Genomic DNA, 22495 nt, shown 5'->3' on the forward strand with positions numbered 1-22495 from the left:
TCTCATAATGGGCCGTGGTTGGATCTTCCATCAGGACAACGGTCGAAAACAAACATCAAAATCAACACAAAAATGGGTAACTGAGCACAAAATGAAGCTTCTGCCTTGACCGTCCCAGTGTCCTGACCTGATAAGTGGTCTGAACTGAAGAGAAGAAGCACCAACCTGAACTTGTGAATCTAAAGGATCTGGAGAGATTCTGTATGGCGAAATGGTCTCTGATCTCTTGTCAGGTGTTCTCCAAACTCATCAGGCATTATAGGGAAAGACTCAGATCTGTTATCTTGGAAAAGGAGGTTGCAAAAAAGTATTTAATACAGTATATCTCCACACACAAACACACAGAGTGTACACATACACTACTACGTGATGTAACGTTAGTCTTGTAGATTAGACTAGTCCGGGTGCGCTGTGCATTTAGATTTTAATGTTTTCACTGTGATTTAGTCGGTTTTTTATCATTTAATATAGTTAAAGAATGAGTCAATGAATGAAATGAAATGAAATGAGTCGCTCGCTGCGTGAGGAGAGTACGTACAGACTGATCTCATGAAGTAGCGTGTGTATGACACGCCAATTCGTATTTCCTTTTTTGGCGTGCTATCAAGACGCATAATCGCTTTTCAGCATGTTTATGAATGCCGTTGACTTAACGTTATATAAATATATGACTTACCTCAACCCCGTCCCTAAACCTAACCGTCACTGGGGTTAATGGCATTTATGACTGTTCCCTTACCATCCTAGGAAAGAAAAAGATATGACTTACCTCAACCCCATCCCTAAACTTAACCATCACTGGGGTTAATGGCATTTATGACTGGAGATTTGACGTCTTGTACAGACACGCGGAATGACGCGGACGGTAATGGCGTAGACATACACGCGGACAGCTCAAAATGCGTAGAGATAATTTTGAGTCAAGTGACGTGTATGTTCACGCAAAAGTCATGATGTCATGTTGGTACGTAAACAGATTCACCGCTGGCTTAAACCAGAAAGAAATTTTAAAGAAGTATAATGAAATGGTCTCCATTAGGGCTGCAACAACTAATCGATAAAATCAATTATAATCGATTATGAAAATCGTTGTCAACGAATGTCATTATCGATTAGTTGGTCTGATTACGTCACAGGGATTGTTTACATGCTACATGCGCTTCTTACATTCGCTTGATGAGGCACACACGCTGTCTCTCTCCCTCGCCGCTCTACCATGCCTCGCGCGCGCAACACGGACGGTTTGGAGCACATTATCTTCTGTCTCGCATGCGCACTCTTGATTCCGTGAGTTTGAACTAATTTGCGGGCATCAGGAAACCGCTATCAATATGCAGCATACACGAAAATCATTCACCTTTCGGCAAATTCGCCGTTCTGAAACCAAAATAGGTGACCTACGTTATCGTGTATACTATCGTGAAACTCTTTCCAAGATGATTCAATGTTATTATTATAATTGATCCGTAGTTAAAGGTCTATGATGGTTTCTATCTTGCTAGACTTTTATTGCTGTAACTTAATCACTTTCTACTGAGTGTCTGTTAGCTCACAACATTAGAGTCGGCGCACTATAATTGTTCTTCATTGTTCTTCAGTAGCTTAACTGAAATTTAAAACTGTTAAAAGAAAAGGCTTAACAAACTATTTCATAGATACTGTATAATACACAGTCTTGGTGCTTTTAACTTTAATGCGGCGGACACTGAAGAGCTGTATTCAATTTTCGCCCTATGCATTATAATCTTAATGTTCTTCAATATTTAATGCGTATTTAAATAAATGGCAAGTTTTTATGACATCCACCATTTAAATGTTTATATTTCATATAATCTTCTTATTATAAAAATAAATAAAAGTGTAATTTAAGTGTTTGTATAGCTACAAAACAGTTAATTATTACCTTCATATTAGGCTAACGAAGTCTAGTAGGCTACAACTAGACTCTCATTAGTTTACAGCATTAGGTAAGAGATTTGATTTCCTTGAGAAAATTTACCTTTTATTGTAACTGATATCCAAAATAATCAATATTGAATCGAATCAGAATCGAAATCGAATCGAATTGCAAGCTTGTGAATCGAATTGTGAAATTTGTGTCAATACCCATATATATATATATATATTAGGGGTGGCAAGGTTCACAAAACCGACGGTTCGGTTTGTATCACGGTTTTAGGGTCACGGTTTTCGGTTCTGTACGGTTCTTATTATTTTTTTCTTTTAATCTTTAACACTCCAGAAATATACTTCAGCATGTGATATATAGATTAATTATCCACACTTTAGGATACAGTATTAAAAAAAATGCACAAACTGAATTTGACTTGAGTTTAAGCACATTTTGGGACTATCTCAGAGGAAAACTAGGTGAGATTTTGATACAGCAAAAGAGAAGACATTGACATGCTTTTCGTTTATTTGGCAAATAAAGGAGAATGTGTATCACTATCTCTATAAGAACTTGTGCATTTTTATCACACAAATCTTATTTACACAAAGAAATTAAAGTCCCTGTAAAGTCAAAATTAAGTATGTGTTCTGAGTTTGTGACACCACAGAAAAATGTGTTATTAGCCATCCAGCCAAATTTGAATGATAAAAAAAGCCGGCAAGTACATAAAATAAGCTATCAAAATCATGAAAAAATGAGCAGTTATCTCTGCTCTCAAACGCTTGGGGGCGTGTTCGCTGGCTGCGTGGAAACCACGCCCACTCATGGGAAAGCTGTCGACGGTGATATTAGCTAATTAGCTTTTGGAGGCGAGAGATAGCCGTTTCGGCCCCGTTCACCAGTAACAGCGGATTATCAGTGAATAATCAGTGAATCCCAGTTGTCTCTGAGGAAAGTTCATAAAACGATCCAGTGTAAAACGATCACTACAGAGGCGGGTGTTGGCGGTGATCCTCAGCTCTTCAACAAGGTTGGCTCTCTAAAAACCTCTTCTTGATGTGATCGTTTTTAGGGAATTTAATCTGTTTTGTACATGATCGCATCCAGGTAACAGTTAATAGCCTATGCATTTCTGTGTCAAATAGCTAGCTAGAAAACTGTAGGTTGTAGTAACTAATAGGACTGACAGTCACTCGCGATTGAGTGGCGAATGTGCTCTATTGTTAGGGGAGAGATGAGATCAGCAAAATGCGTCATCAAATAGGGGCTTGTCCAGGAGCTCATGGGCTCCAGTGCGTCATCGAGCCCTGTTTTAGCCCCGCCCAAAAAAATCCGTAAAATTGCAATGGTGAAAAACTGTTTAACGGTCTAACTCCACATTTCAGTACTTCACAGTTCACAGTCTTTGTAATATGTTTTAGCAATACATATGTAACATTTATAATGCGTTTAGAACTTTTTTGTAGAATTGCCTTTACAGGGACTTTAACTTGCATTTATCAACTGCCAAATTCTATCTTTTAAAAGAAAAAGAGAGGAACTCTTAAAACACTCTCTTTTATGAATAGCCTAAGTCAATATACATGAAACCTCATTGCCTATAATTAGGCTATAGCAATAGCAAAGGCCATAAACAAAGTGAAACATACATTCAACCTCCTCAACACAAAAACAGTATCAACAATGCTTCTATTCCCAGAGAGTGAGGGTACTTTTTTTCACTTGAAATTAAAGTGCACGATTTAGAAACATATGACTGAAGCTCTTATCTAAACATAAAGTGCACTGTAGCATTATATTAAAATATCATAACATGAAATCCAAAATGTTCCCACACACTGGACTTATACCAAACCATAGACCAACATAACATCATGACTTTTGCGTAAACATACACGCCACTTTCGAGTTAAGTGGCGTGTTATCTCTACGCATTTTGAGCTATCCGCGTGTATGTCTACGCCATTAACGTCCGAGTGATTCCGCGTGTCTGTACACGCCGTCAAATGTCCATGCGAAACGAAGCAAAATGTAGATCTACATCTGGGGAGCGATCTTTTTTTTTTTCCCTAGGATGGTAAGTAAATGCCATTAACCCCAGTGACGGTTAGGTTTAGGGACGGGGTTGAGGTAAGTCATATATTTATATAACATTAAGTCAACGGCATTCATAAACACGCTGAAAAGCGATTATGCGTCTTGATAGCACGCCAAAAATGGAAATACGAATTGGCGTGTCATACACACGCTACTTGACGAGATCAGTCTGCATAGACTTATACGACGCTGGCGCATCCTCCCTCATCCCTCCCTCCCTCATCCCTCATCTGTCCCACTTGCCATTTCTCCACGTGCCGTGACCTGTAGCGCTCCATACTCCACTTTTACTGGCTGGTTTACTAACTTGAACCGGCGCTGCACAGAGCAATATCGAGCAACTCACTCACTGGATTATTGTTATTTTGGTCGATGTAACCACCGCGATTTTCCGACAGACATGGATCTCCGTGTTCATTGCAGGTTCAAATGCCTTCTTCTACGCTCTCTCCAAAAAATACTGTATGAACATGTTATTTCAAATAGTGGCGCATATACACATAATAGTGCCTGCCAGGCTGCTGCCTGGCATACGGATATTTACCATAGACAGTACAAGAAAGATATTTACATCATGTCCAGAAAGAACAACCTAAAAAAAAACTAAATTAAATTGCTATCTTCTCTACAGATAAATAACTTTTTTATATATAATGAGAATTAAATTGCATATCGGCATTTATCTCCAAACATAGGTTACCAGACCATCTTACTCTATCCGACATTGCTTGATTTTTCGATTTTGCTGTTAAATAACAGAAACGAGTTGTACATTAACAGAAACATTTAACAGTGTATATAAAATCTAATTATTCAATTCAGAGCTGATATAGTAGGTTTACATGATACTGTGAGTGTATCTTGAGCATATAACTTCACTTAAGGCATAACAGACTATGTCTGCTAGGATACTATCAAGACGGGATCAAGGCGGACATGTTGACATACTTTTTGTGTGAATTTGGCCATTCAAGTGCAAGACTTGAAAGAGACCTCAATTATTTGCGCGCTGTCTGAGATGAGTAGCCTACACACACACACACACACACGTGCGCACAAAGACACACGCATAAATCTTCTAGACGTGAGTTTCATGTGGTTCTTCTCCCTCACTGTATTATGGTTATTGCTATGTGGGGAGAAATGTTCTGGTTACGTTTGTGATTTGTACAGCTGAGCCCTTGGTGCAAACTCACAACCGAACTGCTAGATGTCGCTAAAATCACACACTGCACCTTTAAAAGTACATGCTTAAATGATTATAAAGATGTATGGTTCATGCCTGGGTGAATAGTATTTGCTGAGTTGTAAGCTTAGAGACTTAAGAGTACTCCAGAAAAAAAGTTCACAGAAATGGAGAGGCAGAAAGCATACCCTGTTTATTTTCTTTATTTTACAACAGCACGTTTTGTTTCGATTGTAAGTGGACCCATAAAATAGTAGACAGTTTATTTCTTAAGTCTGTATGACCATAAATGGAGCAAGTCTATTTTGCTGCGATGTGAAAAATCAATTAAACCGCTCCGGCACCTTTGTCGACCCCAGAGGGTTATACATTAAAGGACAAATTCGGTGTTTTACACTTAAAGCCCTGTTTTAAGATCGTTTTTGATTAAATAGAACGGTTAAGATTGAAATTTGGACACATGCTACTGGCCCGAGAATTTTCGGTTTCTGTGGTGGCTCCCCCCACCTCCACAATGGTTGCATAGGTGCACTAGAACAATCCTTCATAAAACGCATTAACCTTTAGTTTACAAATACATGAAACTCACCGAGTGATCTGGGTTGTTCACTGATATGCTCACACAAAAATCGCTGTAAAAGATGCTTTCAAACAGGTTTTATCTTAGTTTTGTCCAAGTCAAGTCAATGGAATTGGACAAAAGCGATGATTAAGTCTGGCCAGCCAACTGAAGTGACCTCTCTCTTACGGACAGGCTCCGCCACCGATTCGACATGCAGAATTGGCCAAAAAATAGCCCACAGCGTCTAACTAGAGCCAACAGTGTGGAACACACTGAAAAAACTAAGCTGACCAATGATCAAAAACTGCCCCGCATTGCCCGATGGTTGACCCATCGGCTTGGTGTGTCCCAGACTTTAATCCATGTTTTTTTCATGCAGGAGATGATATCTGTGGGTAAGAAGCCTGATGACCCCAGAGACCTGATTCCTGAAGGAGAAATCATATTGACCTTTAATATTATGTATCCCATTCTGTTTCAGCGGGTATGCATGTAACACATAAACACAAATATAAGTTTAATTTCATTTAACAATATAAATTAGTATCAGTAAGCTTCTCCATTGAATGAATGTTTATTTTTGTTCCAGTTTAAGTATGTGAGGGCATATCAGACTCTGCATGTGTTGGGCTCTCAGAGGCTGAGTGATCTTAGAGATGCGATTTGCTGCGTCAGTGACCTGCAGGTGTTTGGAGAGTTCAGCAACACTCCAGACATGGTACCACAGTTCATCAGCAAGGTTAGAAACAAACACACAAGATGTCACTCAATATAAACCACATTTGAACAGGGCCAAATTGACATTGGCAAAGAAAACAAACATACAGCTAAAAAGTGAATGTTTATTTTTCTTAGGATCACTACAAGTCTGCTTTCTTTTTCTTCAATGGAACATTCTTCAATGACACACGGTTCCCAGAATGTCAAGACATCAGCATGTAAGAACTGTGTAGGTTAATACTATATTAAATACTGTTTAATCCTACTATACTAATATATAATGCAGCATTTGGAGATTTTTATTCTGATATTGCACTAAATCCAAGAGTTTTATAAGACAAGTTACTAAAGACTGTAGAGAAATGCTCTAGATATGGAAGACAGAAACTAGGGATGTCCCTAGTACTGGCTATTTGCCAATACCAATATCAATCCGATATAAATATCGGATTGTATTTTATTCTTGAACAAATACTTATAATCTTAGCCCTGTATTATAATTGTCAGTCCTGTATTATGAATGACATTTGACAAATTTTTTTGTTCCTTTTTTGGATAAGTGTCTTCTAGCCAAAATGTATGCTAATAATAATGACAATTATTATTTGCGTTTATAACTATAATTGAGTTAACTTAAGACAGTAATATGTTAATCAAAATAATGTATTATTGTTTTATTTTTATATAACCTACCATTTTACATTTTTTGAAATGTTTTTGTTTTAGGCTATATTTCTTTTTTATATGTGGTGTCTTTTTTTGCTTATTATCATACTGAGCTTTTTCCTCCCAAAAATGCACTTACTGAAATTATCCAGATTGCACCCTATGACGTCATTAAAATGGCCGCCATTTTGAATTAGGGGTCGGCCGATTATCGGCCTGGCCGATTATCGGCGCCGATTTTAAGCATTTTTATGGTTATCGGTATCGGCCATTTTCAAATCCGATTTGCCGATAAAATAATTTTATTTTGAAATGCGCTATTTTTGGCTCTAACGCAGCCACCTCTGTCGTAACTCACCACTCTGTAGACTAGACTTATGTCCCCGCACATCTGATTTGTTGATAGTCCCGAGTCTGGCCAATCAGCGCGGCAAGCTGAAGTTTTGCACTCACACCGAGACCGAGAGCACTCGCTGACTGGAGCTGCTTCACGGATCACGCATCAGTTGTCTCTCAAAGGCATCAGTTGTCTCTCAAAGTTAAGGCAGCAGCAGCAGATTTTGCTGAAGAAGCATTGCAATACACTGAAGTTGCAAAATACCTCAATATAATACAGCCCTGTGATTTCCGCGATGCAGTAAACAGACGGAATCGCGGACTCCAGTCATAAAAACAGAATTTACTGTATAAAGCGGAATATCACGGAATTTGCCAACTTTGATGAATTAATAAAAAGCAGGTCAGTACAAATCAAAACGCAAAAAGACTATTTAAATATTAATCCTGCGTGTCTCTAAATGAATGGCGCTGACGCGTGATTTCATTTACCACACACACACAACACACACTGGAGCACGCGTGACGCTTGCGCTGTTTTCAGCCTCATCCGGATAATTATATGAGGACATGATTGCATAAACAACATCTCCAGAGTTGCTCGCTTAGTCACTTCATGAGCTTTTTAATGCTTCAACTGAGAAAAGTTATCATCACATCATAGACAAACGGAAACTCAAAGATCTCCACGGCTACCCGTCAAAATAAAAGTTCGGTTTTTCACAAAGCCCTAAAAATGTAATTTTTGTTAAACTGTAAATAAATTGAATACGTTTAATGATTTTAATGAATTAGAAATGCTTTTTGATTACTAAAATTTTATTTAAACATTAAAATAGAGTCTTTAAGTTTTACAAAATGTTTACAGAATGCTGCTGGGTGCTCCCTGCACTTTGTTATTATTATTATTAATAATAACAGTTCTCATATTCAAAGATATGTTTAAAATCATTTAAAGAAAATATTTGTCAACTTAATTTTGACATTAATTTACAGTTTTACACCAGACATAGGCTAAAATATAATATATATATATAGGGCTGTCACGGTTATGGAATTTCCCTTGCGGTAATGTTGAGTGGCTCAATAGCGCGATATGCGGTATTACCGCCATTTATTTATTTATTTAATTTATAGGCCTATGTATTTGTTGCTATATAAATAAAGTTTACGATGTGGACAAAAACGAGGACATTTTCAGTAACCAATGTAACCGAAACTAAACCGCGTCTACAGTTAGTACATGCGCATATATATATATATATAGATATATATATATCGGTTCAAAATATCGGTTATCGGCCTATTTGATCTGTAATAATCGGTTTCGGCATCGGCCCTGAAAATCACACATCGGTCGACCCCTATATTGAATTGTCCAAAAAACTTACTTTTACGAACTTGTCCTAGACAGTTTGTCTGATTTTCACCTAAATTGCCCCAGATCATCTCCAGGCAGTGCTAACAAAAAGTTATGCTGACAAAAAGTCAAGATTTACATATGGATTTACGTAACGCTTGAGAAAACAGACGTAAGGCTGTATCTCCGCAACGCTTAATTATATTCAGACCAAACTTGGTACATGTCATCACAAGCATGACCTGAGGCTACATGCAGCACCACCTACTGGTCCGGAGAAATGAATAATGGATATTTTTGCTCATAACTTCTGAGCGGTTTGTCCAAAAATCATAAAAGTGGTCTCGTTAGACTCAGGGCGTCATGCCAAGTCGACTGATATCCAATTTTCCCAGATAGGCAATTTTGGCTGTTGGCCATTTTGAATTATGTGCTAAAATGCTGTATTTTTTAATGCATGAACGAATTGTTACGAAACTCGGTATGGGTCATCAGTACGATGCCCTGAAGGAGCCTGAGAAGTTTCGAAACAGTATCCCCTAGTGGTAAAATTAAAATGTCAAATGCTGATAACTCTGGCTGTGGTTGACTTATTTTCACAGGAGTCATCTCGTTGGATTCCTGAATCCTTGCCGAGTCCAACAATACCAAACATGCTAGGTTTCGTCTTACGGTTTCTGTAGCGTTGTGATTTAGTGCTTAAAAAAACATTTGCAGATATCTTCGAAACTGCTAGTCTGATGGAGACGAAACCACTGTCGGAAGTTTGAAAACATAGGTCGCTGGCTATTTTTGAACATAACTTCTGAACGGTTTGTCCAAAAATCATAAAACTGGTCTTGTTATATTCAGGGCGTCATGCCGAGTCAACTGATATCAAATTTTCCCTGATCGGCCATTTTGGCAGTCGCCCATTTTGAATTATGTGTTAAAATGCTGTATTTTTTGAACGCATGATCAAATTGTTACGAAACTCAGTATGGGTCATCAGTACAATGCCCTGAAGGAGCCTGAGAGGTTTCAAAATAGCGCCACCTAGTGGTAAAATTACATTTTCAAACACTTATAACTCTAACTGTAGTTGACTTATTTTAACGGTAGTCATCTCGTTAGGTTCCTGAATCATTGCCGAGTCCAACAATACCAAACATGCTAGGTTTCGTCTTACGGTTTATATGGTTTGTGCAGCACAGTAATTTAGCGCTTAAAAAACATTTGCCGATATCTTCAAAACTGCTAGTCCGATCGAGACGAAACCACCGTCGGAAGTTTGGAAACATAGGTCGCTGGCTGTATGGTAGTACTGTATCTAAGTGCAAAAAAATTGCTATTAAGGGGTTGTAAAATTCAATCAAAGTCACATGCCAGTAATTTTTTATGTGTTTTTTTTTCATATAAATGTCTATAACATCATATAAATGTCTATAATGAAGTGAATTGAGATATTTTCACCAAATTTGGTACATGGATGTATTGGCTCACTCCGAGGACACGTTAAAAAATGGTGGGACTGAGCCTCTTGGTGGCTCTATAATAGCATAAAACGTGAAATTTCCATTGAATTCAATACATTTTGTGATATAATGCTATACTTAACAAATGCATTGGTGTAACATTGTGAAACTCAGTGTGTGCCATAAGCAGCATGCCCTGAAGTTACTCACCTTTTGGTTTCGCACAAGTTATAATTTGCGAAAATGCAATAACTTTTGAATACACTTGCCTATTGTAATGACACTGATCTTAATAGATTCCTTGGGTTATGCCGAAAACAGATGCCAGTTTGCCTTAATCAGTCAAACTTCCTGTCCACCATCTTTTTTCCAAAAATTTTTTTTTCAAACTTCTCCTAGACTGTTGGTCCGATTTTCACCAAAATCGAATCTTATCATCTCCAGACCATGCCGACTAAAAGTTGTGGGTTTTGTGACGGTAGACGAAACCGTTTTCGTATACCGCAGCATCAAATTTGAGGCATGCTGCCAAAATGACTATTTAGGCTTTATCTCTACAATGCCTTCACGTTTTGACACCAAACTTTGTATGTTTCATTGTCTCCTCACTCTGATCACAATGTATCGATTTCATAACTACTCCACCTATTGGTCAAAAGTGATAAACCATTAAATCATTTTATAAGTTACTGTATAAATAATTTACACCATTTTGCCTAAATTTGTCTTGAAATGTTTCAGTTGCTCCTTGCTGCAGTTGGTCTGACACATGTTGGCATGTCGTCGTCTTTTTGCCGGTCTCAAATAGAGGCCGGGTCTGTTTCGGTTGTTAATCTTCTAAAACCGTCAGATCGTCCGCTTTTTGGTGGCCAGCAAAGCAAATTTTTGTCCCGCCAAAAACTATTTTTATCGGTGACTGATGAATAATAGAATGACAGCTGCGCTTGACAGGGCACATAACGAGCAGAGAGAGAGCGCCCCGGCCGCCCACGTGCACTCTCACGTCTTCAAACAACACGAGCGCTGTCTGTCTCTATCTCCCTTGCGCATATTAATCAAATCAATAGACACAATATTAAAAAGTTGAAAGACAGCAGTTTCACATGGAGCATTTGGAGATTTTTAGAGATTAGAGACTCAATGATAGAGATTAGAGAATCACACATCAATTTTGTCACGCACAGAAAAATCGCAAAGCAAAGAGGACACGACAGACTAGACAGAGCAGGTTAGTTATGATAAAATGGCTTGCCGTATCTCTGTGTCTGTCCCTGTCTTTGTGTGTGTGTGTAGGGGGAGGGGGGCTAGATTAAACATTTCACTGCTGTGTGGTTTGGCCTTAAGTCTAGGAATTTTTTTAAAAATAAGTTTTAGTAAATAAAGGCATTTAACCAGTTTCTATGATTAGTTTGTTAATTAAATTAACTTGGTCCATAAACTTGGTCTGAATATTTGGTCCTTAAATCAAACACACTTGCATGTAATATGAAACTCGGTACACACATACACCTCATCGGGCCAAACAATTTTTATGCTATAAGTTTTAAGCCAGCCCAGCAGGAAGTTGTCTATTTTGGTCTGAATGTGGATGTTTTTTCTGTCGATATTGGAACGTGAGTGAAGTACAAAGCCTATAATAAAGAATAGTTTAGCATTCAAATACATTGGTAATGTTAAAACAGTTTGATTCGAATGAGAGAGTAATGTGAGCCCAACAGAGCTTACTTTAAAGGGACTCTGTGTAGGAATTACCCCCATCTAGTGGTTAAATAGTATTTTGCATTCAAACGAATTTTGCTCTCCAGCGCCTCGCTTTTTCAAGTGCGTATTGCATCTACGGTTGCCGTTATGTACCAAAAATGCTATGACAGGATGTCTTGTAGTAACACTTCATCGAGTTTTTCTCCGGGTGAACAGGTTTGTAACTTAAAAAAAAAAAACAGCAACTTATGTGTTAACTTATGTGTACAATTTATGTGTCTAGCTGTATAAATTAATTTTAATTCTCTGTATAATCTTATCCACATAGCAAATTTTTTTATATACATATACATTTACATACATATATATATTAGGTGTAACGGTTCACAAAATGCACGGTTCGATTCGATACGGTTCGGTACGTTTCCAATACAGCAAAAACAAAGAAATGGGAGAGAAATTTCCTTTATTTAATTTTTTTAATTATATTTTTCTTAAAACGATGGAGCTATAACGTTACTTGAATTTTCTTAGGAGTATAAAACAAAACAGGTCCTTGGACAAAATGAAATGTAATATTGTAGTACTTATAAACAAAGGTTTATTTTAGTTCAGACCAACATTTGAGGGCAGCAATTGTATTCATAATATCAAAATAAAACCGACGTGATTTTACTTGAAAGCATTATAGTAGCCTACCTGGATAGTTCTTTCATGGCACAATGTTTCTTCCTGTTTTCTACGTCAACGCTGTTTGATCCATTAATAACAGAGAAATGTGAATGTTTCTGACTAGATCTCGCAGCGATGTTATTACTTCAGTGGCGAATTCAAATGTTTTCTTTACTGGATTTGGCTGTGTAGTAGGGGTGTAACAGTACATGTATTCGTATTGAACCGTTTCGGTTCGAGGTTTCCGGTTCGGTACACATACAAACTGAACGCTTGCTTGCTTGGACCATTTTTCCTGCCGGGAAAATTCGTGCTGACGCGGCCAACACAACGTTGCGCAACATCAAATGGCAAGCGTAATGAAAGCAGAACGAAACTGCGCTACTCGTTATGTGCTTCATGGATCGTTTATCAGTTCGGTGCTTTCAAGTACTTCACACATCTTTTTCCAGCACTTCAAAATTCAAATATTATATAAATAAATATATATTTAAATGTTATTTTTAATGTGATGACCAAAACATTCTTTGTTCATCCTTCAAAGATGACCCCCATTTATAAACCTGAAAGTTTCAAGATCTAGGAAAACTCACACTTATTTAAAAATATTTTTTCTTTAAACAAATAGGAAATTTCTCTGCTATTTCTTTCTTTTTGCTGTATCGAAAACGTAGCGAACCGTGACTTTAAAACCGAGGTACGTACCGAACCGTGATTTTTGTGTACCGTTACACCCCTACTGTGTAGTAACAGTGCTGATGATCAAGATCGTCTCGCGCTGCATTGATCCAAACTGATAAACGGTCTGTCAACCACATAATAACGAGTAGCTCAGTTCCATTCTACTTGCATTACATTTGCCATTTGATGTTGGGCAATGTTGTGGTCACGCCAGTGTCTCTTATATTATGAGTGCGCCTGCCACGCGTGACGCGCCTACATTTGAAATGACTAAATTTTGGTCTGCAGGAAAAATAGTCCAACAAACCGTTCGGTTCAAAAATGCTTACCGAAAGCCTCGTACCGAATGGTTCAATACGAATACGTGTATCGTTATACACACACACACACATATATATATATATATATATATATATATATATATATATATATATATATATATACATACATATAAAGTAGGGCTGAACGATTATGGAAAATAATCTAATTGCGATATTTTTTTTTTTTTCCAAAAACCAATATTGCGATTTAATATGCAATTTAAAAAAAAAGTTCTTTATCTTCTGTATTACTCGACAAAGACGAGCAATAAATCATTGTACAGTAGGGATGGGAATCTTTAGGCAGCTCATGATCTGATCTACTTTTTTTCTTATTAATTAATCTTAATAACACTTAAAATATGTCTTTAATTATGTGTGTAAAACACATACTTTAAAAAATAACATTTAATTAAACCAATTACATGTTAAGAATTTTAAATAGGCTTTAAATAATATAAAATTATATAGCTTCAAAATATAAAAGCTAGTAAATAAAGAGAAACAAAAAAATTACAAGCAATCACCAAAGAGTGGTCTCAGTATTTAAAAGTAGGCTGTCTGAATGTTTATCATTCAAGAGCTGGAATGATTTCCCCCTCAGTTTAGATATGATAAGCTGCATTCACACTAATGCACATATCTCTTTTGAAATTGTAAATGTGGTTTGTCCTGTTGGTTTAAGAACTGACCGTGTTTACATTAATTTCACGTCATAAAAGAATTTTGACATGCAAGTACATTTAACCAATGAGTCGCTCACAGCTGCATGCACGAGCGCTCTTCACAAAGCGCGCGTTAGTATTTTAAAATGAAAGCAGCCTTCTCAGTGATTTTCATAGTTTTAATATTTAAGCCAGCTGCATTCCAAAAGACATAAATAATGCCTCTATGAAGAATTTGTAAGGAAAATTCCCGCGGGAGACAACGCGCACTGCAAGAGTAAAGTTATAACATCAAGCAAAGCGGCAAAACCTGTTCACTGAAACCCGCGAATGTCCTTGTAATTCGGTTCAACCCCGAACTTTATGAAATAATGTTACTATGTTTCTGAAGGTTCGAGCGGTGTCGTGTGTGTGTGTGAGTGAGTAAGAGAGCGAGAGAGAGAGCGAGAAAATAGAAGCAAGCAGAATACGGTTCGTTTCTAAAGCACATGCAGCGACATCACGCATCTGTGTTTAAAAACTAAGCTCAGCCTCGATTCTGAAATGCTCTGAATCGATCCAGGATTGTTGGGGAGAGAATAAATAACACAATATCACATACATTAAAAATAAACTGTTCTTTTCTGAACGCCAGACCGCGTAGTGTGGCAAGTTGATGCTTGATCTTGCAGACTGCTTTTCCCTCGCGTGTCACGTGACCAGCGTAATCGCAGCTCTTGCGATTACAAAATCGCGTTTCATCATATCCCGTATTATCGTAAATGCAATTAATCGTTCAGCCCTAACATAAAGCGATGAAGGGCCAAAGGCAGCGTTACCTAAAGGCACCGGGGTTGCGGTGCAACTGGCCTGGGCCCGTAATCGCTGCTCGCAGCTATATTTTGTTTTTATACGTAGTAGTCACCACTTCATTTTTTCCCTGTCTTATTTAATCGAATAACCAGTTATTTTCTGTCTCTTTGTCAATAGCAATTAAATGGATTTTTTTTTAAAAAGAAGAAAAAAATCTAGCTAATTGTGGATTATTCAGATTTAAAATGTCTGTATTTGTTGAAGGACCACACAAGAATGGGCCAGAACCAGAGACTTTCCAGATTTCAAGACTGCTAAGATGGAGGACACATCTTTCTATGACCTGAAGATGAAAGTTGGGTTTCCATATTTATACACTCACCAGGGTGATTGTGAGCATGTTGTTATCCTCACTGATGTCAGGTCAGCCCATTTTCATTTCATGCTAATTTTTCCAAGACTTAATACACATTTATTTCCAAAGTTTCAAAAAGATTTTGTTCTACTTATAAAATAATTGCAAATTGGTGTTGTAGCAACCCATAATGTAATTACAAAGCTTAGTAACTGCACATAATCAATTTCTCAAAACAATAATATATTGAGCTAATAATAATATATGTTTTAAATGTATTATGAATACATGTATTACATTTATAAAGTCACCAAAAGCATTGTCATATTAAAAAAAAAATGTATTCCCTTACAGTATGTTTAAAGTCCCCGTGAACCGGAAGTTGCAAACGATTTTTCTCCAGTGCTGTGACGTATTTCCAAGTGAAACGGAATATTGAACAGAGGGCAGGGTTTTACTCTAGCGCTCCTCCTCTCCATCTCTCGCTCATAGTAAACTAACGGTTTGAGGGGAGTGGTTAAGCGTTTCCCCACCCAAACTGTGGAACCTACGTCATCAGAAAAAGAAACCGTTCCAGACCGGAAGTAACTTTTCAGATTTTGATTAAAGATTACTAAGGTAAAACATTTTTTAAATATATATTTACTTGCACGGATTAATTGTTCACCACAAGACTAGTAATATGCGCTAACAAAGTAAATAGGTTCAATTTTGATTTCACGGGGACTTTAAAATCTTAATTCAAGTCTCCTTCATTTATATAGCGCTTTTAACAATATAAATTGGTTCAAAGCAGCTTTACAGTGATAAATAGGAAATTATAGTAAGAGATTGTTTTGACTTCACAGCAGCCCTAGAATAAAGTTATTGTCCAGCTAAAGTTAGTTTTGATTGATTCACTTCGTTTGCAAAGATGATTAGTTTGTAAATTAGTGGCCGCTTACACAGATCTGTTCTAACAGAAAACCCTCAATGTGCTCATTTGCACAACATCAGTGCCTGGTGGCTTGAGAACGCAAACCTTGAAAAAACAATACATTTATATATATATATATATATATATATATATATATATATAATTTTTTTTTTTTTTTTTTACAAAAAAAAATCATCTCTGCAGAAAATTCCAAAACGTAAATATGTGAGAACGCAGATGGCGTGCACATGCGTACTTGCGTAGTACGTGTTTAGTCTAGAGCAGGGGTTTTCAAATTGGGTGAATGTGAGCCTCCCCTTAGAGTAGGTAAGGACAGCCGAAAGGACAGCTTCTGTCATCATATACTCACCTTCAAGTTCTTTCAAACATGTATGAATGTCTTTCTTCTGCTGAACCCAATGGAATATATTTTGAAGAATGTCAGTAACCAAACAGTAAACTGGTCCCATTGAGTTACTAAAAAATACTATGGAAGTCAATGGTTCCAGTTAACGGTTTGGTTACTGACATTCTTCAAAATATATTCCTTTGTGTTCAGCAGAAGAAAGAAATTCATACAGGTTTGAAACAACTTGAGCTTGAGTAGGCCTAGACCTATATGATGACAGAATTTGAATTTGAAGTGAACTATCCCTTTAACATGTAATCGGTGCCAAAGCTACCGACGACGACGACACCTGACGTCTATAAAAAACCTCTCGAACAAAATCAGCACAATGGACAGCTCTACCTCATCAATGAACGACAACGCTGTTCGTTCACGGAACACGGAACATTTAACAGTCAACTGCATTGAAGGCATGTTATCAGATCGAAAAGATTCACATATTTTTCATGATTTTTTTTTTAACGATCTGAAACCTTTTTAAACAAAAAGGTTGAAACAAACAAAATGCGCCATTCACGTCATTTGCGCTACAAGAGCAGCAAAGCAATTAAAAAAAAAAAACCCTCTATGGCCCAACTAATTTATGCATTCAAGACAACAAGTTGTAAGTGAGTTTCAATTTAATCGTCCATATTAGAGGGAACAAAAAGAGGCCGCACTTTTGATGCGCAGTAGGGATGTGATGCGTAGTTGGATATATACGTGCACAGGCATTTAGTCTTTCTCTACAAATTGACCTCAACAAAAATATTGTCTGGCCTTAATTCATAATAAAGAAAAAAATGATCGCTTCCGTGTGTCCATGTGAACCGGAATTTTGACGTTTTTGTCCGGACCTCCACTAGGAAGGAAATATAGATACTGGACCTCTTTAATTGAATGGAACTTTAATTGAATACCCCTGGTCTATCTGTTTTTCTGATAGATTGTATTGCCCTCAAAACCTTCAATCTTAGAGCTTTTAAAACTTCTTCAAACTTTCTAGTCAGGCATTCTCAAGCTAACATCAAAGTTTGTCTTGAAAAACTTTTTTTTTTTCATCTAGTTACATTATGAGTTGCTACAAGTGTAAAAAGTTAACAGATTTTTGAAAGTCATAGTCAAGGATTTAATAGTGTGTGAATGGTGGTTAATTTTATTTGTTTCTGTCTTTTATATGGTGATAGACTGGTCCATCAGGATGACTGTTTAGACGTAAAGCTCTACCCGCTCATCACTCACAAGCATAGAGTCGTGACTCGGAAGTGTTCTGTGTGTCATCTCTATATCAGCAGGTAAACCGTAACTGCCGCAATTTATAGGCCATCCAGAAAGACTAATGGGTGTTGTGGCCTAGAGTTTTTTCTTCACAATGATCTGAAAATCATCCTGTCTAATCATTCTAATAAAACTGTGAATTGGGTTATATTGTGAAAAAAAATTATTTGCCAAGGCAATATGCAAATGGACGTGAACAGGCCAGCCCTCATCATGTATAATTAGGTGATTCTCACCTGAAAGAGACAAAGATCCGCATAATAATTAGGCTTTCATTCAAAATTGGACAACATATATATATATATATATATATATATATATATTAGGGGTGTAACGGTACACAATCACGGTTCGGTACGTACCTCGGTTTTAAAGTCACGGTTCTGTACGTTTTCGATACAGCAAAAAGAAAGAAATGCCAGAGAAATTTCCTATTTGTTTTAAAGAAAAAATATTTTTAAATAAGTGGGTAACACTTTACAATAAGGTTCATTCGTTAACATTAGTAAATGCATTAACTAACATGAACTAACGATGAGCAATGCATTAGTGACATTGTTTATTAATCTTTGTTAATGTTAGTTAATACAAATAGAGCTGTTCATTGTGTGTTCATGTTAGTTCACAGTGCATTAACTAATGTTAACTAATACAACCTTTGATTTTAATAACGTATTAGTACATTTTGGAATTAATATTAACTAAGATTAAAAAATGCTGAAGAAGTATTGTTCATTCTTAGTACATGTTAACTAATGAACCTTATTGTAAAGTGTTACCAATAAGTGTGAGTTTTCCTAGATCTTGAAACTTTCAGGTTTATAAATGGGGGTCATCTTTGAAGGATGAACAAATAATGTTTTGGTCATCACATTAAAAATAACATTTAAATATATATTTATTTATATAATATTTGAATTTTGAAGTGCTGGAAAAAGATGTGTGAAGTACTTGAAAGCATTTCACCATTCCAGCCAAACTGGTTCCAGTTTGTGTTACTATATTAAATCCATGGTGAATGTTGCTGGTCTGTGGACGTAAAGTATTACTAGTTCATTCACGGCACAATGTTTCTCCTGGTTTCCACGTCAGCGCTGTTTGATCTAATAGAGATCTACGGTTAATAACGGAGAAATGGGAATGCATCTCACTAGATCTTGCAGCGATGTTATTACCTCAGTGGCGAATTCAAATGTTTTCTTTACTGGATCTCTTAGCGCTGTGTAGTAACAGTGTTGCTTGATCGAGATTGGCTCGCGCTGCACAGATGTTGCTGGTCCGAACTGATAAACGATCCGTGAAGCACATAACGAGGAGCGCGGTTTCGTTCTGCTTTCATTACGCTTGCCATTTGATGTTGTGCAACGTTGTGTTGGCCGCGTCAGCACGAATTTTGCCGACAGGAAAAATGGTCCAAGCAATCGTTCGGTTTGTATGCGTACCGAACCGGAAGCCTCAAACCGAAACGGTTCAATACGAATACATGTACCGTTACACCCCTTATATATATATATATATATATATATACAGGGGTTGGACAATGAAACTGAAACACTGGCCAATGTTGGAGGTTTCACATCTATATGCCTGGCGGCCAATCTTCAGAGTGAGGCATGGGTGGATCAGTGATGGTTTGAGCTCCAATGTCATGACAATTCTGATTGTATTTGATGGACACGACACTGCCGAGGACTACCAAACCCTTCTGGAGGATCATGAGCACCTGATGCTCAAACAGTGTATCAGCATGATCATGCACCAACACACACAGCAAGACTTGTGACAGAAGGGTTTGATGAAGATGAAAGTGATGTTGAACATCTCCCATGGTCTGCACAGTCACCAGATCTGAATATTATTGAGGTGTTTTGGAGTCCACCAGCATCATATAGTGACCTGGACACTGTTCTGGAAGAGGAACGGCTCATAATCCCTCTGGTCACTGTGAAGGACTTCTATCTGTCAATTGGTGCTGTATTTGGATGCAAAATGAGGCCCTCACCAGTCTAACAAATTATTGTGTTGTAAAACCAGGTGTTTCAGTTTCATTGTCCAACCCCTGTATATTAGATTCTTTTTAAACTAGTTTCTATTTTAGATTCATTGCACACCAACTGAAATATTTCAGGTCTTTTATTGTATTAATACTGATGATTTTGGCATAGAGCTCATGAAAACCCAAAATTCAAACTGTTCCCAGAGTGCTGTATCAAGGCACCTCAGTGGGAAGTCTGTGGGAAGGAAAAAGTGTGGCAAAAAACGCTGCAAAACGAGAAGAGGTGACCGGACCCTGAGGAGGATTGTGGAGAAGGACCGATTCCAGACCTTGGGGGACCTGCGGAAGCAGTGGACTGAGTCTGGAGTAGAAACATGCAGAGCCACCGTGCACAGGCGTGTGCAGGAAATGGGCTACAGGTCCGGCATTCCCCAGGTCAAGCCACTTTTGAACCAGAAACAGCGGCAGAAGCACCTGACCTGGGCTACAGAGAAGCAGCACTGGACTGTTGCTCAGTGGTTGCATGTCATTCGGAAATCAAGGTACCAGAGTCTGGAGGAAGACTGGGGAGAAGGAAATGCCAAAATGCCTGAAGTCCAGTGTCAAGTACCCACAGTCAGTGATGGTCTGGGGTGCTGGTGTTGGTCCACTGTGTTTTATCAAGGGCAGGGTTAATGCAGCTAGCTATCAGGAGATTTTGGAGCACTTCATGCTTCCATCTGCTGAAAAGCTTTATGGAGATGAAGATTTAATTTTTCAGCATGACCTGGCACCTGCTCACAGTGCCAAAACCACTGGTAAATGGTTTACTGACCATGGTATTACTGTGCTCAATTGGCCTGCCAACTCTCCTGACCTGAACCCCATAGAGAATCTGTGGGATATTGTGAAGAGAAAGTTGAGAGAAGCAAGACCCAACACTCTGGATGAGCTTAAAGCCGCTATCGAAGCATCCTGGGCCTCCAAAACACCTCAGCAGTGCCACAGGCTGATTGCCTCCATGCCACACGACATTGAAGCGGTCATTTCTGCAAAAGGATTCCCGACCAAATATTGAGTGCATAACTGAACATAATTATTTGAAGGTTGACTTGTTTTGTATTAAAAACACTTCTTTTATTGGTCGGATGAAATATGCTAATTTTTTGGATTTTTAGTTTTTTCTTTACTTTTTTGCCAAAATCATCAATATTAAAACAATAAAAGGCTTGAACTACTTCAGTTGTGTGTAATGAATCTAAAATATATGAAAGTCTAATGTTTATCGGTACATTACAGAAAATAATGATTTTTATCACAATATTCTAATTTTTTGAGAAGGACCTGTATATTGTTGAAATGGCGGTTGCTGCATTGTCATCATTTTGCAAGCGCTTTGAATACTCTGTCAATATGACAACAGTTTCAGTGTCATCTATATTGCATTATACTACAGGGCTGTTGAATGCTTGATTCTGATTGGTTGAGAACATTCTAAAGTTGTGCAATTATTTTCAGGGAAACGCATGGCTAAAGTAGTTTCAGGCAAGTTTGAACCGCATAATTACAGAGTTCCATATCTCTGCGTGTAGTTAATGGAAAATAGGATACAATTCATAACAAGAGAAGACATGCAGCCCCATGCGCTTGATCTGCAATTTTCGAGTCTAACTTCACAATCAATTGACACAGTTTAGTTTTAATAGATAAAGTATAGTCCTATCTATAATAGGCTAAATAGAAAACTAAACTGAATAGGCTATATAAATAAATTAATAGTCCTGCTGCACGGATTTTCGTAATTATTCAGATAATATAACAAATAAATAATTATTTTCATTTATTGGCTTATCTACTGTCAATTATAGAAAACAATAATGAACGAATTAATTAAAACGAAGTAAATAAATAAATAAATAATAATATTGACGCACATGCTTTTCTGTCTCATTATTTCAACGTCTCTCTCTCTCTCTCTCTTTCTTCCTCTCTCTCTCTTTCTTCCTCTCTCTAATAACTGTATTAATAACTGCATAAAGCTGGGACTGGGGGGGTAGTTGAAACTAGGTTTCTGAGTTTGAGTATTCAAAACTGAACAGTTCTATAATGTATTAATCTTAATTTATTTATTTTTTATACTGAAAGGAAGTTGTTTTATCTTTGGCAGGTGGATAACAACCAGTGATGCTCTTGCCCCTACGGACCCCTGTCTGTTTTGTGACCAGTGCTTTCGAATGTTTCACTATGACGATAAAGGGAACAAACTAGGAGATTTCCTGGCCTATGCCTATGTTGATCCAGGCACGTTTAATTGATCCCAAACCAAAAGTATGTTCTACTATACAGTGTTTAGACTATACAGTAATAGTTTTGTTTAAGTGGTATTATGCCAAATTATATTGTTTGTTAACGTATTGACATTTTCTGTATTTTCACATTTTTTTCTAAATAAAAATAAAATCTGATTTCAAAAAGAA

At 37.4% G+C, this 22495-nt stretch overlaps 1 protein-coding gene across 1 annotated transcript in view; it reads left to right on the plus strand.

Annotated features, from left to right (window-relative positions):
- Positions 1-22495, plus strand: part of snapc3 (small nuclear RNA activating complex, polypeptide 3) — a 30148-nt gene extending 7653 nt beyond the window's left edge. Inside the window, exons 4-9 of the mRNA XM_039694639.2 lie at positions 6119-6223; positions 6329-6478; positions 6595-6677; positions 15371-15529; positions 17953-18060; positions 22186-22495. Of these exons, the coding sequence (XP_039550573.1) occupies positions 6119-6223; positions 6329-6478; positions 6595-6677; positions 15371-15529; positions 17953-18060; positions 22186-22333 (753 nt within the window). The 3' untranslated portion in view covers positions 22334-22495. The remainder of the gene's footprint in view (positions 1-6118; positions 6224-6328; positions 6479-6594; positions 6678-15370; positions 15530-17952; positions 18061-22185) is intronic.

Source organism: Pimephales promelas, chromosome 6, assembly GCF_988280905.1.
Source record: "Pimephales promelas chromosome 6, fPimPro1.hap1.1, whole genome shotgun sequence".
In the NCBI taxonomy this organism is placed as follows: domain Eukaryota; kingdom Metazoa; phylum Chordata; class Actinopteri; order Cypriniformes; family Leuciscidae; genus Pimephales; species Pimephales promelas.